The sequence below is a fragment of the Lutra lutra genome, chromosome 12 (genome assembly GCF_902655055.1).
Source record: "Lutra lutra chromosome 12, mLutLut1.2, whole genome shotgun sequence".
Taxonomy (NCBI): Eukaryota; Metazoa; Chordata; class Mammalia; order Carnivora; family Mustelidae; genus Lutra; species Lutra lutra.
In genome coordinates this window covers 82584380-82601263 of record NC_062289.1, presented here as the reverse complement: position 1 = coordinate 82601263, position 16884 = coordinate 82584380, and the positions used below count along the sequence as shown (strand labels likewise).

At 53.9% G+C, this 16884-nt stretch overlaps 1 protein-coding gene across 2 annotated transcripts in view; it reads right to left on the bottom strand.

Moving 5' to 3' along the window:
- Positions 1-206: 206 nt before the first annotated feature.
- Positions 207-16884, bottom strand: part of SCARB1 (scavenger receptor class B member 1) — a 67877-nt gene continuing 51199 nt past the window's right edge. The window contains exons 8-13 of one of the 2 annotated variants that reach the window (XM_047696644.1): positions 15620-15738; positions 11513-11586; positions 8427-8478; positions 7403-7549; positions 4971-5099; positions 1107-1246 (exon numbers count right to left, since the gene is read on the bottom strand). In XM_047696644.1, coding sequence (XP_047552600.1) covers positions 4971-5099; positions 7403-7549; positions 8427-8478; positions 11513-11586; positions 15620-15738 — 521 coding nt within the window. In that variant the 3' untranslated portion in view covers positions 1107-1246. Of the gene's footprint in view, positions 1247-4970; positions 5100-7402; positions 7550-8426; positions 8479-11512; positions 11587-15619; positions 15739-16884 lie in introns of both variants that reach the window. The other variant, XM_047696645.1, reaches the window with a different exon arrangement.

Sequence of the window (16884 nt, the reverse complement as noted above, 5' to 3'; positions counted from 1 at the left end):
CTACTCTTTCTAAACGAGAACTGCATTCATGCAGTATTTATATAAAATGTTAAATATAAACAAGGTTGAAATTTTAAAACAATAGAAAGGCAAGTCAGCAGCCCAGCTGCTCCTGGCAGTTACCAGAAAGGAGCTACTGACTAAGAGTCCAGAACTTCCCAGGAAGCTCCCCGCTCCCCCACAAACACGCTGTCACAGACTCAAGCTTTAACTTTTAAAAAAGGTTTATTACTTCAATAGTGAATTACTTTTAAAAGATGATAAATTTCACTTCTGTTGCAGTAGAAAAGAGGCTGAGGCTTGCCCCAGAGCGGGAGTCGCGGGTGGATGGGTCTCCCACCCGACCAGACCGGACCCCCGGACTGATGGGGCTAGGCTTCCGCACCTCTGCCCCGGCACCTAAGAGCCGAGGGCCCTCGTGGGGGGCAGCTTGGGGCGGAGCGTCCCACCACCCCCAGCGGGGAGTGGCCGGCTCAGTATACAGGAAGACGTCAGTTTAGGCTGGAGGAAGGGGACCCCAGCACCCAAGCCTGGTCCCCGCCCGTGCGGACTTCAGGGAGATCAACGTCTGCTTGGGGAATGAGGAGACAGTTGGAGCAGCCTTGAGACGCATCTCGAGCTCACGTGTTTACTGAGGCCTGTGTGAAGGGGCCTCACCCCCAGCCCAGACAGATGGATGAGGGCCAAAGCTCCGGGTCTGGGCAGGACTGGGCAGCCCCCTGCCCATACGGCTTTGGCATGAGAAGTCTGTGTTCCCGGGCTGGGTTTGGGGACAGTAGCCAGCCCCTCAGAGTAAAAGGCCTGTCCCGTGTGGCTAAGCCACCAAGCGGGGACTGCAGTATTTCGTGACTGGTGGAGAGGGCGCTGCGGGGGAGGAGGCAGCAGGCACCGGGGCCCCCTGGATGAGCAGGTCAGGCTGGGCTCTCTCAAGGGAGGGGACCCAGTGCCCACGGCACTGCGGGTCACTTGGACGGAAGGTTCCAGACAGTCCTCGTTGACCAGCTCTCCGAGTCTCCTCAGCAGCAGCTCCATCCCTGAGTGTGCCTGCACACGTCTGTGCACGCATGCGTGTACACGTGCTAGGGGGTGTGCAGTGTGTGGACACGCGTGTGGCAACTGGGGGGGCTCAGACTTTAGGACTGGTGGGCTGTCCGCTAAGAGAGTCCTGAAGAAGCGGGGTACAGGGGCCGGGGAGCCGGTCTGGCTGAGCGGCCGTGCTGGGCTGGCTCGTGGCATCTCCAGGACCCTGAGGAGGAAGACAGGAGCTGGATCGCGGAGCCGGATCAGGGAGGCCCACCCGCATCCCCAGCCCCACGCTTGGCCCTGCACCCACATCCTCCGGCGAGGAGACAACCCCCTCCACGTCCCCCATCAGAAACACCCATTCATCAAGCTCGAGATCAGAAAAAGCTGGAGTGACGTACAGACCCTTGAAATGCAGTTACGAGGGCGTCCTCTCTCACTACACAGCATCATGCCCTGCCCTCACCCCATTTCCGAGGTGGGAAAACCAAGGCCCAAAGGCACTTGCCTAACAGAGTGAGCAGGGCAAAGCAAGGGCTCCAGGCCTTCTCTGCAATACTGTGAGCAGCGAAACTGGAAACCAGCTAAATGTCCACCGACTGGAGAGTGCATTTTTTAAATAGCATCACAAGATGGCATTGAACCTGGACAGCTTTCACAAATCCAGACCTGCTGAGGCGAAAAGCCAGTGGCTGAGGGACCCATGAGAATTGCTTTAATCCTCTATTGTTTCCGGATATATTTATACAGACGTAGAGGGGAAAAGCCTACACACCAAATTCCTGGCAAGGACGGCCTCTGGGGGAAAAGGTGAACCAGAACAGAATGTTCACAATTCATGTTGTTGAGTCTGGGTGACAAGGAACGGTAGATGCTGTAATTTATCTTTTACTTTTTTTTTTTTTTTTAAGTTTCTCAACGAAGTCGTTAAAGACAATGATGATAAGAACTGGGGGCAGGTGGGGAGGCAGAGACCGGGTTCTTCATCCCTCTGAGCCCTATGCCTTCCTTCCCCTGAAGAAGGGAGAGGCCTCCCAGCAGCAGTTGGGGCTGGGATATCCCGAGCACCCTGGCCCACTTGTAATCCCAAGGGCTTGCTTCTCCAGGCGGTGAAGAGAATTAAAACCCCCACTCTGTGCAGGACAGAGGGCGGGGAAGGGTTGGACTCTGGCCCCTCTCCCTCTGAGACATTTCTAAGGCTTTCGGGATTGAGCCCATTCAAGCCAGGGGCAGGAATGGGGGGTACGAGGCCAGGCCAGAGTGAGACCAGCCTACCCCATAACACACCACCACAGAGAGGCAGTGTGGGACACCTAGGGTGGTGTCAAGCTCAGCAGCTTGACCCAAACAGCCACAGCTTAAGAAAGCCTTGCTCAGAAGTAAAAAGGAAAATTAGTCCCAAACTGAAAAGACCCCCTGGTCTATCCCAAGGAAAACACATGTAACAAATCCCCAAGGAACCAGAACATGAACCAGATTCCTCCTCTTCCTCTTCCCTTCCACCTTAGTTTGCCTGAGGAATGAGGACTTGGAATCAGAGAGAAATTAATGAGAAGGTAGGAACAGTCCAGGAACATTTCCCTGAAGGGCTTCCGTGTACAGTTGCCCAAGATGTTCACTGCACAAGTGAGCCTAGCCAAGGGGGCTATGAACGCGCTGTCAGCCTCCATTTGCCAAACCCTCTGCCCTCAAGCAGGCCAGGTCTTTCTTATCGACATAAAAATGCTCTTCTTGGCTAGTGCAGGCCCCATTTCCTGCTTTCCCCAAACAAGGCAGCCCTTCAAGACTGTTCCCATGCTCAGGTGCAAGGCAAGATTTGGGGGGACCCACACCTAGGCTCAGCATAGGCTAGAGACCACCATGCAGGGATTCTAGGTCACCAGGACCACTGGTCACTTCCCAGGTGCCTGCCTCCCACCCACCCCAAACCAAATCCTATGGGACATGACAGGACACTGCATTCCCCAAGCACACTGGTGTGGAGGCTGAGCTGCGTTCCAGAAGGCGGGGCTGTAGTATCTCTAAGTTTAAAACTTCCCAAATAAATAAATAAATAAATAAATAGGAGACCCCAGGTTTTGGTTTTATCTTATGGGGGAAGGGGCGTGGCAGGACATGCTGGCCGTGTCCCTGGCAGCCCAGGGCTCTGACCTCACAGAACCACCAGCCCTATCTGTGCTAAAAGGGAATAAGGCCCTCTCTACCTCTGAGGAACCCTCCCCTGCCCTCCGAGAATGCCCAGCAAGTTTCCACAGAAGGGAATCGTGGTGAGAAGGGGGCAGGGGTCCCCGGAAGGCAAGCTGTACACAATAAGGCATCCTGGGATTCTGGGGAGACAAGGAAGGAAAGGGAGACTAGCGTCCAGCTAGGACACCCTGTTCCCGAGCCCAGGGACTGTGTCCTCAAGGAGGGTATCCAGGGCATGTTCAGTCCTGACGCGCTCACGCCCCTCCCTCCTACTCCCCAGTTGGCAGGAGGAGCCACCCCACCCCCAGCCTGGCTGGGGACACAGCTGTCCCTCCCTGCTCACAGGGCTGGCAGCCGCTGAGCCCACAACTTTGCATTTTCTCTTTTATTTCCACCTCCAGCCCTGGCAAAGCGGAGGCAGCCAACTAGCCCCAAAGAGCAAGGGTGTTGCCTCACTCACGCTCTGTGGCTGTCAAGAAAGCTACTTAAACCCAAGCAGATTTGGCTCCAGAAGCTCGAGGGGGCAGCCCATTTTTGAGAAACCAAGGTAACGGCCATCTGTCACAGGTACGACTGTAGAGTGACTCACCCCCGCCCGACACCAAAGTCTAGGGCCCAGGGCTCCGCCAGCCATATCCCCGAGCAGGACTAGGACCTCAGACCTAACGGATCCCAGCCAGGAAGGCGAACTCCCGCAGGCACGAGCCTGCTTCTTCTGGAGGTAGATTGCCAGATAATATCAGGGCATCCAGTTAAATCTGAATGTCAGGTAAACAACTGAGTTTTCAGTATATGCATGTCCCAGTAACTGCACGGAACACACCTACCCTAAAATTCAGTTTACCTGACATTATCCTTTTGTTGTTGTTTCTTGGTCGTGGGGGCGGGGAGGATAAGCGGACCTGTGCGTCTTTGCTCTATCTGGCAAGCCTACCCTCAGGCTGAAGCCCAGTATTCAGCAGGCACTCAGTTGATGCTCAAATTCTCTTTTTCTTGGTCATCCCAGATTTATCGAAGTATTGATTTAATTCGGGTTTGCAGGGGGTTTTTTGTTTTGTTTTGTTTCAGAGAGAGAGAGCACATGTGAGAGGGGATGGAGGATGGGGGTCGAGGGAGAGGGGCAGAGGGAGAGGGAGAGAGAGAATCCCAAGCTGGCTCCACGCCCAGCACGGAGTCTGATGCGGGGCTCGATCTCAGGACCCTGAGATCATGACCTGAGCCAAAATTCAGCGTCGGACGCTCAAGCGACTGAGCCTCCCAAGCGCCCTGATCCGAGATTTATTTAGACTCTTGTTTCTCAAACACGGGATCATCTATACCAGAACCCTCTTGGGGGTGTCTATTAAAATACATATTCCAGGGCTCCACCCATGATTCTACTCCAGAGGGTCCAGAAGGATGTCTGGGGGTCTGAACGCGGAGCCAGCTTTCCCGGAGAAGTCCACCGCACCAGAGGTCAGAGAAGCAGCTGGCTTGAACCCCAATCATAGCTTCCTAAGACAACCTCGAAAATAAGACAGCAGCCCCCAGGGCGCCACCGCCCTCCGCCTCCTACCACGCCTGGGACCAAAGAAACTGCCGATCACTCTGAAAGCGAAAATGGGCAAGTACGAGTTTTGAGTCTGCAGACACTCCAGGTGCGGTTTAAGCTGAAGACACGCGTAAGATCCAAAGAGTTTCGAGCACCGGAGTCCTACTCGCTACGGGGGGGGGGGGGGGGGGGGGGGGGGAGGGGGCCGCGCGCGTTACCTGGTACCCACCTACAATCTTGCTTCTTGTAGCACAGTCCCCTTGGGAGCTGATGTCATCAGGGATTCAGAATAGGCCTGAATGGCCTCCTTATCCTTTGAGCCCTTTTTACTACTACTCCAAAATAAATAGCATTTCTCCTAGAAGATAACCAAGCTAATTTATAGTTGACACCGTAGCCAAACACGAAAGGTTGACGCGCTTCTTCAGCTTCCGGAAAGCAAGGAGCAGGGTGTTAAGTCCAATAAACCATTAACACCTGGAGATGCGGAGACGTGGAGAGCGGGTGCCCTTCCCCAGAGACAGAAATGCCTTCGGGAAACGCGCCCGGTCCGAAGGACGAGCCCCGCAGGCAAGGGCCTGGCCACCTGAACGACTAGGGTTTGGACACTGGAACCAAGGTGGGGAGATGGGCCACTGTGGGCAAGGCGCATTGGCCAAGAACCAGTGGGCCGAGCAGGTGGCGTTTTAAATCGGCCCGAAACAGAAATTTCTGTGAAAAGTCTTGCTATTTGAAAGGAACGACTTAAGAAGAAAAATTTCTGGGAAATTAAAATATGTTGAGTTCGTCAGCATATGATCTCTTTTTTAAAAAAAATCAGGACAAATAACATAAAAATATGTGAGGCCTAAGCTCTGCTAAGCTTCCCTGCCCCCCAAAAAAAAGAAAAAAAAAAAAAAAGTCGAGGAATCAATTTCCACTATGTGACCTCCGGTGCCCCCTGTGGGGAGGAAGTCTCAACTGCGTCCTCAGGGAAACAGACATCCTTACTGCGTCTGGGGGCCGCACACTGACCTGGGGCTGAGGCCTGGAGGGAAGGGGTCCTACCAGTGGTTTCATGGGTTTCCTCACTCTCCTTTCCCCTCCCACTCCTGATGGACACTCAGGAGAGACAGAGGAGACAGAAGATGGGGAGGCTGCTCGGGCCTCCTCCTTCCCTGGGCCGGTCCCTCACCAGGACCGGTCCCTCACCTGGGATCCCCTGTCGGTGGTGGTGGAAACACCCAAGGAGGGATTCTCAGGCTGAGAGCCTTGGCTTCTATTCCTTTCTGCCCTGCCAGCATAAATCAGGCAAAGAACTATAGGGAGTTCCCTTATGCTCCCTGGAGAGCCAGTCCCACTCAGTCCAGTCTCCCTAAGCCCCCAACAGGCTGGCTAAACCCATCGGTCACCAAGAGCTCAAACACCAGAGCAGTGGCATGGTGAGAGCTCATGGGCCCTGGAACCCTTACACCAGGGCAAACCTTTCTCCCTACAGGATGGGGAATTTGGAAGGCAAATCTGGTTAAGGGGCTGACACCCAAGTTAAGGGCCCAGGAAGGTTTATGGTTACCCCAGCAAGCAAGTAAGCAGGCATGCAAGCTGCTCCCCAAGAAAGAGGAGAAAGTGGAAGACCCGTTTGCCAACGCTGAAGCAAGAAATCAGGTGCCATGGGGGCCCAAGGGCCCTCCAGACATGCCTCAGCCACCCCTGCCTCAGGGCCTTTGCACTGGCCATTCCTTCTCTCCGAGTACTTCTGTGAGTCTGTGCTGAGTCTCTCAACAGCATTCCCATCTAAGCCTAAATTCTCTCTCTTCAGAGAAGCCTTTCCCAACACTCTCTCTATAGCGTCCCCAACCCTCCTGAACACAATGATGTCCAGTCCAGGAGCCATATATGGCTATTAAGTCTTTAAAATGGGTGAGTCTGAATCAAGACCTTATGTAAGTATAAAATACACACCATATTTCAAAGACTTAACATGAAAAAAAAAGTAAAATATAGCTACATTTATATTTTTTACATACTTTATATATTTTCTATTTTTATGTGTATATGTTGATGTCCTACTTTGGACCTATCCGGGTGAAACAAAATATACGATTAAAATTGATTTCTTTTACTTTAATGTGCCTATTGCAAAATGTAAATGGCTCACCCACGGCTCACGTATTTCTACTGGACAGCACTAACCTTGTCTGTCATGTTTTCTATTATCTTTATCATCAGCAAAATTGCCTTTTCTGTTCCCTCGGTTTTCATCCATCTCCATAACTAGAATGCCATGCTCCCCCAGAGCAGGGCATGGGTCTGTCTTGTTCACGGCTAGCTGCCCTGCACCTGGCAGAGAGTGGCACCCAACAGGTGCTGACTTGATGAACAAACCATTCAAGTACCAGGTCTCATTACCCAGAGCCCTACCAGCAGCCCCTCCCCGAGAGGGTCCCCAGGCCTCCCAGGACCCGCAGAGAAGTGGCAATGCGGGACGCAAGAGAGATAAGCATGCAGTGACAGCTCCCCTGCCCCAGGCAGAGACCCAGGATCGCTGCCCAAGGTGGGCTCAGGGCTGAGGGTGTCCACGGAGATGACTGGAGGGATGCCCAGAGGACCCCACGCCCCACCTTCCCCCAGCAGGCAAGCAATGGGCCGTTCAGCACAAGCCTCACTCTGGCCACCACCTACTTGACTCCGGATCTGGTGGATGATAGGGATGAGCAGCAGGACGCAGCCCAGGGCGAGGAGGATGTACTGGGTATAGTGCAACACACTGGGCATCAACACCAGCTGGGTGTAGAAGGTCTGCAGGGGCTCACCTTCCATTGCCCCACTCTGGGGATGGAGAATGACGAATGAATGGGCTGGCGCCATACCCAGCAGGCCTGGGGTGCAGATGCTGCCCTGCCCCACACCATATCCCCGTCCCCCACCCCTTCCGGATCTCAAGACCACAGTCCAGAGTTTGCAATGAAGCCTGTGGGCAGGGGCTTCCTTTTCCTTGGGGGGGTTGGGGGGGCCACACGACGGGACTACATTTCCCAGACTCCTGTGCAGCTGGGTGAGGCCATGTGATCCCATCTGGCCAATGGGATGTGGGCCCAGTAGGTTACAACTTCCTGCCTGGCCCATAGGCACCTGCCACGGGATTCTCTCCACCTGGATCCCAGTTCCTGGAAAGGAAAGGGTTCAGAGGATCTCCGGGGGCGGGGGGCGGGACTACGGGACTGCAGGAGCCTGGGTGTCCCTATGGCAGAGCTCCGCCTCCCACAAGTCGCCCAGACTGTGATGTGAGCAGGCTGTCCCTTGGGATGTTATAGCTCTGCCTGATTGAAAAGCCCTCTGCCAGAAGGAACCCTGGAAAGCCAGGAAAAAAGTTTTCAAGTGAAAAGCTGACGCGCTGAGAAGCAGCTTCCCTTCTCTCAGAAGTGGTCAAGCCCATTCAGAAAATTACACCCTGGGCCAGGGCCGTACTGTGTCAGGCAGCTTCTGCCTTCCTCACCCAAGGGATCCTATCAGCAGCGGGATAATCGATAGGGTGTGCTTGGGCCTCGTGGAGCTTCTCACAGATCGCTCTACATCCCACATTCCGGCAACCAGCCCCCCCCCACCCCCAAGAGCCACCTGCCTCCAAATCCCACCCCGGCTCCTGCCTGGCGTCCCAGACTCGGCGCCCGAGGGCGCCCACGCAGGCAGCCGGAGGCAGCCTCACCTCTTCGAACCACACCAGCGGCAGGACCACGGGCTCGATCTTCCCCGTTTGCCTGGAAATAAGCGAGACAAAGCAAGTGAGAAGTTTTTGCCGGCGTGTCTTCCGTGAGGCAGCTTGGGACACGTGATCCCAAGCTCCGGGATCAAGAGGGATTTGATGTTGCAGCCGCTAGATTGGTGCAGGCTTGAGTAATGGGCATTTCCTGGCAGGGAGTAACTTGACAATCTGATCCTATCTTTTAGAATTAAAAACTCACATTTCCTACAAGGTGGGGGCTGCCATGGACCTGGCTGATGTCCATCTGTTCCCTTTAGAAACAAAACCCCAAATTTATTCGGGATGGCAATGCACCCGGCTAACTAACAATAGGTTTTAGGCTCGCCTCCTGCATTCCTTGGGAGAGTCTAGAATCTGGGCCCATGCCAGACAGAGGCTGCCTACGTGACCAGCCCCAATAAACAGGCTGGGTCTGGGCGCTGAGTCTCTAATGGGCTCCCCTGGTAGAAAACACTTCACAGGTATTGTCACAACTAATCGCTGCAGGCAGTAAGGGTATCCTGTGTGACTCTCCTGGGAGAGGGCTCTGGAAGCATCTGCCCGGACCCCCCCACCCCAAGCCCCAGACTTCACCCCATGCACCTTTTCCTTTGCTGATTTTGTTAGAATCCTTCTGCTGTAATGAATCACAGCCACAAGTACGACTACGTGCTGGGTCCTGTGAATCTTCCCTCCGAATCATGGAACCTAAGAGTGGTCTTGGGGACCCCTGACACAACACTTACTAGCTAACGGAGTGACCGCCGGCATGTTACCTGCCCTCTCTGGGTCTTCACTGTAAAGGGGGGATGACACAGGCAGTCTCATGGGGCTCTATTGTTTTAAATGCAGTAACATGAGCAAAGTGCTTAGAGGAACTCCCACCATACAGAGAGCGCTTCAGGTCTGTTACCGTTGTCATTGTTAAATCCTAGCAAACAAATGGACGAAAATATTCTGCAGCTATTGGGCGGGGCGGGGGGTGGGGGTTTTCTGCTTAAAGAAGGCACAGCTGGACAGAGGGGAAGTGGAACGCACTAGGCCACAGATTGTGCCGTGAAATGAATTTACACAGCATCACCTGCAGACCAGTCACAGAAATACAACAGAGGGTCCGCGCTGGCCTCTTTTATCTGAGTCTGTAAGAGCGGATGTAAATTAAATGCAAATAGCATGCAACCCTCCTGCCTTTATCTCGTGGGCAAACAGCCCCAAAATTCCCCAGAGGAGCCATAGGCAAACAGCTCAGCTGAGTCTCTGGCCTCTTCCCACACCCGATGCCCACTGGCCCTCGGGGATCGCAGGAGGCGCTGCCGTTAGACCCGCTCTCTCGAGGCCGCTGCTCCAGCCAGAAGGGGAGGTCAGACGGCTGCGTAGCCCGTGCCGAACAGACGGGGACAGAGGCCCAGAGAGGTCAGGGGAGAGGCCCGGGGTCACCAGCAGGCAGAATCCAATGGCCCAAGTGTACCGCTGGCTTGAACAGCATTTTGTCAAGAATTCACATTCACTTCCAACAAGTGAACATTGAGAGAGACCCTGTTAAAATCCAGATTTTGAAAAATGCATTTGAAAACGCATGGGAAGGGCCACGACTGGCAGGAGCTCCCGGGGCGGGGGGGAAGGGGAGGCAGGGGCCTCAGCCCCGCCCTCCCCACCCAACCTCCCTGGGTTTCCCAAGTCACCTGTCACACACACCCCCCTCCCAAGGCCGTGATGGGCCCCAGAGCCAGAGGCTGGTGGGTGGCAGACCGTTTTACTACCCCCAGCTCCTCCAGGAGCAAACCCTCTGGCAGCCTCACAATGCACGAATAAAAACCCGGAGCGAGGGAGAGGAACGTGTTCTCTCTAGCTGAAAGGCATTGCACAAAGCTGAAGAGACGCTCACATTCCTGCAGCCCAGAACTCTTCCTAGGGGAATTTTTTTCATGAAACTATTTCAAATATGCTTAGGGGAAAAAAAAAAAAAAAAACAGAACCCAGAACCCAGACGCCACCATAACGAGTAAATCAGTGCGCCCTCTCGCCCAGCTCCATCACAACCCCGCATCCTGCCCACAGGATGGGGCGTGGAGGCTGGGACATTCCCACACCGCTGGCGGGAAGGTCGGTGAGGCAGCTGCTGGACAGAACAGTCCGGCGGCCCCTCCAGTGGCTAAGCGTGGCCTTGCTGAATGAGCCAGCAGTTATGGTCCCAGGTGTCCACCCAAAGCAAAGGAAAGCACGCGTCCACACAGAAATCTACACACGCACGGTCCTGGCAGCATTACTCAGGATGGCCCAAACCGAGAAAAACCCAAATGTCCACCCAGGGAACGATAAAACCTGCCCAACGCACACGATGGCCTACGATCCGGCCACCAAGGAGAAGTGGTGACATCAGCTACAGCCTGATTGAGCCTTGCCAACGTGAGGCCAAGTACAAGAAGCCAGACACAAAAGGTCACCTCGTGCGTGCAAGATCCCCTTTATAGGAAGTGTCCGGGACAGGCAAATCCAGACACACAGCAAGTAGATGAGGGGACGCCAGGGGCTGGGGGAGGGGGAGTGACGGCTACTGGGGTGTGTGCGGAGGGAGGGAAATGTTCTACAGCTCACCGTAGCGAGGGGTGCATGACTCCCAACACGCTACTAATCGCCGAATCGCAGGGGTGAGTTTTACACCACGTGAATTACATCCCCAAAAGGCCATTATTCGAAACAAACAGCAACAAGAAGAAAATCGGGGCTTAAAAAAAAATGCCTTCCATAAAGCAAAGAGTCACCCTTTAAAAGGCTATTTGGTACATTTCCATGTTCCAATCCTCGCTCTTGCCAGGACTTTTTTTTTTTTTTTTTTTTTTTCAATTTTCTGTTGAGTAGGAAACTGCCTGGATGGAAGAGTCTGGCGAATTTGGGGGACAGATGTTGAGAGACAAAACCAGGATCCCGGAGTGGGGAACAGACCCCACATCCAGGAGGACAGTCTCCTTCCCCACCTGCTGGTCCCTGGGGAGGGTCACTGCAGTCCCCCCATCCCTGGGACCCAGGCCCCCACTCCCAGAGCCACTCACCCGATGCCTTTGATTGCCTTGATATACAGGCTCAGCTGTAATTTCACAGAGCAGTTCATGGGAATCCCGGTGACCTGTGGGAAGAAGCACAGAGAGGGGCCTGGGCTCGCTGGAGCCCCCAGTCCTGCCCCTGAGGGTGGGCACCGGGACCCCCCACTAGCTCCCACCCCTCCCAGGCAAACACACGCTTCCCACAGCCCCCTTTCATCCACCACCTATCCCTAGGTATAGTACATTCTGTTCCCTTTATTTTTTTTGGTTCATTTTTCCCCTTTATTTTTAAAATTTTAATTATTCATATTTTATTGACATATAATGTATTATTTGTCTCAGGGAAGTACATTCTGTTTTCATCATCCCTGCCCCATCCTCCAAGCTAAACAAAATAGATTTGCATATGGAAAAAGTCACCCTCCTCACACAACTTTTCCTGTCTCAAACCTAATGATAGTTTTCCCTTGGGTTTAATTTTCTTTTTCTCGAGAACTTTTTAATCTCCAGATACGAGGTAGGGACAGGAAACTTCCTTTGTCACAGGAACCTACGTTTGTGGGATTTTTCTGGATGAGATCATTTTTTTTAAAATAGTAAGTAAAAAGTAGGCAAGGACACATGCATGTACAACCAAACTCAGGGAGGGAGCTCCAGAAGCGGAAAGGGACGGAGGCTCGAGGTCAGGAGGCCAGAGCTGCCGCCTCTCCGCCAAGGCCTATCTCCTCGTCTGCAAAAGGGACTAATTCTCCCCACTTCCCAGAGTTTCTGTGGCGCCCAATCAGGCACCCAAGATACCCACACTAGGGGCCATCAATTCTCATGTGATTATCAGGTACATCCGCGGTAAAGGGCGTTATCTTCCGTGATGAGCAGGTCTGGTGGGCCCCAGTGGCCCAGAGGGACAAGGAGGGACAAGGCAAAGGTCGTGCTCCTGAGAAACAGGGGAGACCTTGAACCCCAGAAGCCGGCGGGATGGGAGGGAGTCCACCGGTGTGTAGAGAAGCGATGACACAGCAGGGCCGAGGCTGTTCTCCTCACAGAGGCCTGCTGGCTGGGCTGGCCGGTGGCTGGGGTCTGGGAACCGGGATTCCGGGAGGGCCCCCCACCGACTCCCTGATAAGCAGAGTTCACTGCGCCCGGATGGTTTGTACAAACAACGTGATTTATGCCGACCGCTGGGTTTCCTGCGGGGGAGTCTGGGAGTTGGGAAGGCACCAGGCAGAGGGAGCCGGTGGGAGCGGACCCCAGGGAACACTCAGGGTGCTGAGTCTCTAATGGGCTTCCCTGGGAGATGACACAGCTCACTGCTGGGGGAATTCAGTGTGTCCTGTGTGGCCGCCGTGGGGAAGGGCCCTGTGCCTGACTACCCACCACCCCCAGATCCCGGCTTCACTCCCTGTGCCCTTCTCTTTGCCCACGGAGCTTCGTGTCCTTTGTAATCCATCCCAGCCGGGACTCCCACCTTATGCAGAGCCCTGCGAGTCCCCCCAGCAAATCAGCAAACTTGGGGGTGGCCTCAGGGACCCTGACATAACCTGCCACTGCCACCCCCTCTTTCTAGAACAGCCTCTCTAGTCTGGGGTCTCCACCCGGGCCCACTTCCTTCCCCAGGAAATGTGTTTCCTTCCCTCCTTGGCTGGCTCCTCCTGGGCCGTGAGGCCCCTTCGTGGGCAAAACCTCACCCATCCCCAGCACCCCACAGAACGAAAACAGGGACCCGTGAACACACCCCTCACCACACCCTTCCTGCTCTTAGGGCCAGAAGAGAAGCCTCCAGGACAGGAGCCCCCCGCCCCAGGTATCCTGCTCTCGGGGCTAACGCCACCCAGGCAGCGAACGGGTCCCAGGCTCTTCCTCCCCGGAAGTGCCCGAATCAGCAATCAAAACCCAAAAGGCCACTTCCTTTCCCTGCGTGCCTCCAGCTGACCCGGAACAAAAGACGTGGAAGCCAGTTCCTGCTGTGGCTGGGACAAGACACCTGCTGGCATCATCTGGTCCCCCAATCTTGGCCGCCTGTTCCTCAACATGGGGGGAGGGGGCAGGGAGAGCTGAGCACTCGAGTGAGAGTCACCCGTGAGAACAGAGATCATGTTCCTGCTGGATTCCCCAGAAGCCAGCAGACAGCGAGAGAGACAACAAAATAAGTGAATGAGGGGCGCCCAGGTGGCTCAGTAGGTTGAGCGTCCAACTTGATTATGGCCCAGGTCATGATCTCAGAGTCACGGGATCAGGCCGCACACTGGGCACCCTGCTCAGTGGGGAGGCCACTGGGGAGTCTTTCCCTCTGTCCCTCCCACCCCACTCTCTCTTTCTCAGATAAATAAACAAATCTTGAAAAAAAAAAAAGAATAGGGCACCTGGGTGGCTCAGTCAGTTAAGCGCCTGCCTTCGGCTGGGGTCATGATCTCAGGGTCCTGGGATCGAGCCCCACATCAGGTTCTCTGCTCAGCAGGGAGCCTGCTTCCCCCTCTCTCTCTGCCTAGCTCTCTGCCTACTTGTGATCTCTCTCTCTCTCTCTGTCAAATAAATAAATAAAATCCTTAAAAATTAATTAATTAATTAATTATTAAAATGAACTAAAAGAGAAGAATATAAACAACCATGGTAGCTTTATAACAAAAAACTCTCGGGGCGCCTGAGGGGTTTAGTTGTTAAGCATCTGCCTTCGGCTCAGGTCATGATCCCAGGGTCCTGGAATCGAGCCCCGCATCGGGCTCCCTGCTCGGCAGAAGGCCTGCTTTTCCCTCTCCCTCTCCCACTCCCCCTGCTTGTGTTCCCTCTCTCACTATGTCTCTCTCTGTCAAATAAATAAAATTAAAAAAAAAAACAAAAATTAAAAAAAAAACCCTCTTAAAAACTGGCTAAAATGTGAAGACAACACAGAGAAGTCATAACACTTCTAGCAATGAAGAACAAACTTAATATGGAACGCTTATTAATTACCATCAATTTAATTAATTGGTTTGAACCTCATTAAAATTAACCAGATGTTAGCACAGGACGGGGCTGGGGGCATCAGAAGGCCCATGTCTGAACTCAGCTTCGTCCCTTACTTACTCTTGGTCATTTATCAAACCCGCACCTACTGAGATGCTAGTGTGTCTGCTAACTGCTAAAATCCAAGCAACACGACAAGACAGGACGGACCTCTCCTCAGTGCACCAACAATCCCATTTACGAGCTATATCACACGACCTATCTGGACCGCAGCCTCCCCATCTGTACAATGGGAGGAGCAGGGCTCGCCCCCCAGATCACTGTGAGTGTGTACTGAGTTGCCATGTGTCGAAGCATCTAGCTCGTGGCAGCACCAGAATGAGCGTGCAAGCAGCATCTGTTGGACGTGAAGTGTGTGCGGTCACCGTTGGCTTAACTAGCGTGTGTTTTTAGTGAAGAGCGGGGGCAGGTGGGGAGTGCCAGGGACCAGTGGAGTCGAGTCAGGAGCTCAGAAAATCTGAGCACACTGAAAAACAACGTGGAACGTCGAAGAACTCTGAAAAAGGCCTGTGGGCAAGACCATGAGTGTCCACTCTGGCGACAGAAACCCGCAGGATTGCTTAATCAACAGCAAAAGCCACCAAGTCCAAATAGGCACATTTTTCAGTAGCAGAGCTTTGGAGATAAGACAACCTGGTAAAGACAGGCCAACGGGAGGACCACATGCGTGGGCCTGCCACCTTCTTGGCTGCCACCTGCAGAAAGCATGTCACAGAGGACAAATTCCCTAGGACCTGATTCATCTGCAAGATATCCCAGGCTCTTGTCGGGACCTAGAGAGCTTTATGATATGCTGGCACAGCCAGAGGGCTCCTCTGACTAATTTGCAGACTGATAATTCTAATTAATTTCCTATCTTATGGTCCTTTTATAAAGACAATTCCCTTGGGAAGAGATAATGAACCCCTTGAACTATGGAGTCAGAGCAAAGTAGGCACCTCTGATGGCTTGATACTGTAGAAGTTATCAATGCCCAGGAAAGCCAGGCTTCCCACCACCCCGACCCTGGAACAGCTCAGTGCCTGGCAGGGGTGGGGAGCAGAGAAGGGGGCCAAGGAGGCACCAGTGGGAAATTCCCCCCACACACACCCCCCATAGGTTGAGGCACAGGCTCACCGGATGGACATCCAGGAATAAGGAATGCTCCTCCTGGTTGGGATGGAGGCCCAACACTGCCTCGGCCAGCACCGGGTCGGCGTTGTAGAAGTGAGGGTGGGACAGAAACAAGGGTGCGTCTAGAAGGCAGAGAAGGGGAAAAGGGGGCATCAGACGATGGAGAGCGTCGGCACATCCAGAGGCCTGCATCATGCCAGGGCCTGGGGAAGCACAGGCAACAGAACCCAGCCACTGCCTGCAGAATTCCCAGATGATGACAAGATGCCAATGACAATAACTAGACAGAGAGAACTCTTTCCTCCAGTTCGTAAATGTTTACCAAGTGCCCGAGAGACGCCACGCACTGGGAAGCTCTGTGCCGGCAGGAGTGGTTGTGTGAGAGCTGCCGATTCGGGTGGGGGAGACCACAGGAAGGAAGGGAGGATGGTTAAACTATGCCAGGCAGGGAAGGCCAGGGAATGGCATTCCATGTGGAAGGCTGGGTAGAAGCAAAGGCAGGGAGACAGGGAAATGCACAGTGCACATGGAACAGACAGTATGTGGAGGCGAATTATGGGAGTCGGGGATAAAAAGGTAAGTCGAGGCCAGTTTTGAACTTGGGTGGGGAAGGAGCACCTCGATCGCGAAGCCAGGCAGCCCGGACCATCTCCTTCAGGCAAGGCGGCAGCTGTCAGAGATGCTGAGGGGTGCGTGCAGGCGGCCAGGTCTCCCTATCATCCACGGGAAGGGAGAAGACACACCTGCTTTGCTCCTTCTCTCCCAGCAGCCACTCTGTGGGATGGACGCCAGCGAGTGTGACAGGGGCTGACTCGGGCCCCTCTGTGTGAGAAATTCACACCCAGAAACGTGAGGGCAAACCTCTCCATCAACTGACCGAGTAAGGCAAACGCCAGCTATCCTCACGTGCTCAGGACCACGGACAACAGGCCTGATGGACAACGAGTTAATGAGGAAAAGAAATCAGCCTCTCTCAAAAACCCATGAGGACCCAGAACAGGCAAACCCTAAAGACTGAATACCGCACATTGTGCTAGCCAGTGGCTAGGGGACAGGAGATGGGGAATGACTGCTAACAGGTGTGGGTCTCCTTCTGGAAGGATCAGAATGTTCCAGAACCAGGCAGAGACAGTGGGTGCACAATATTGTCCATGTACTAAATGCCACTGAACTATACATTTTAAAATGCTTAATTTGGGGCACCTGGGTGGTTCAGTGGGTTGAGCCTCTGCCTGCGGCTCAGGTCATGATCTCAGGGTCCTGGGATC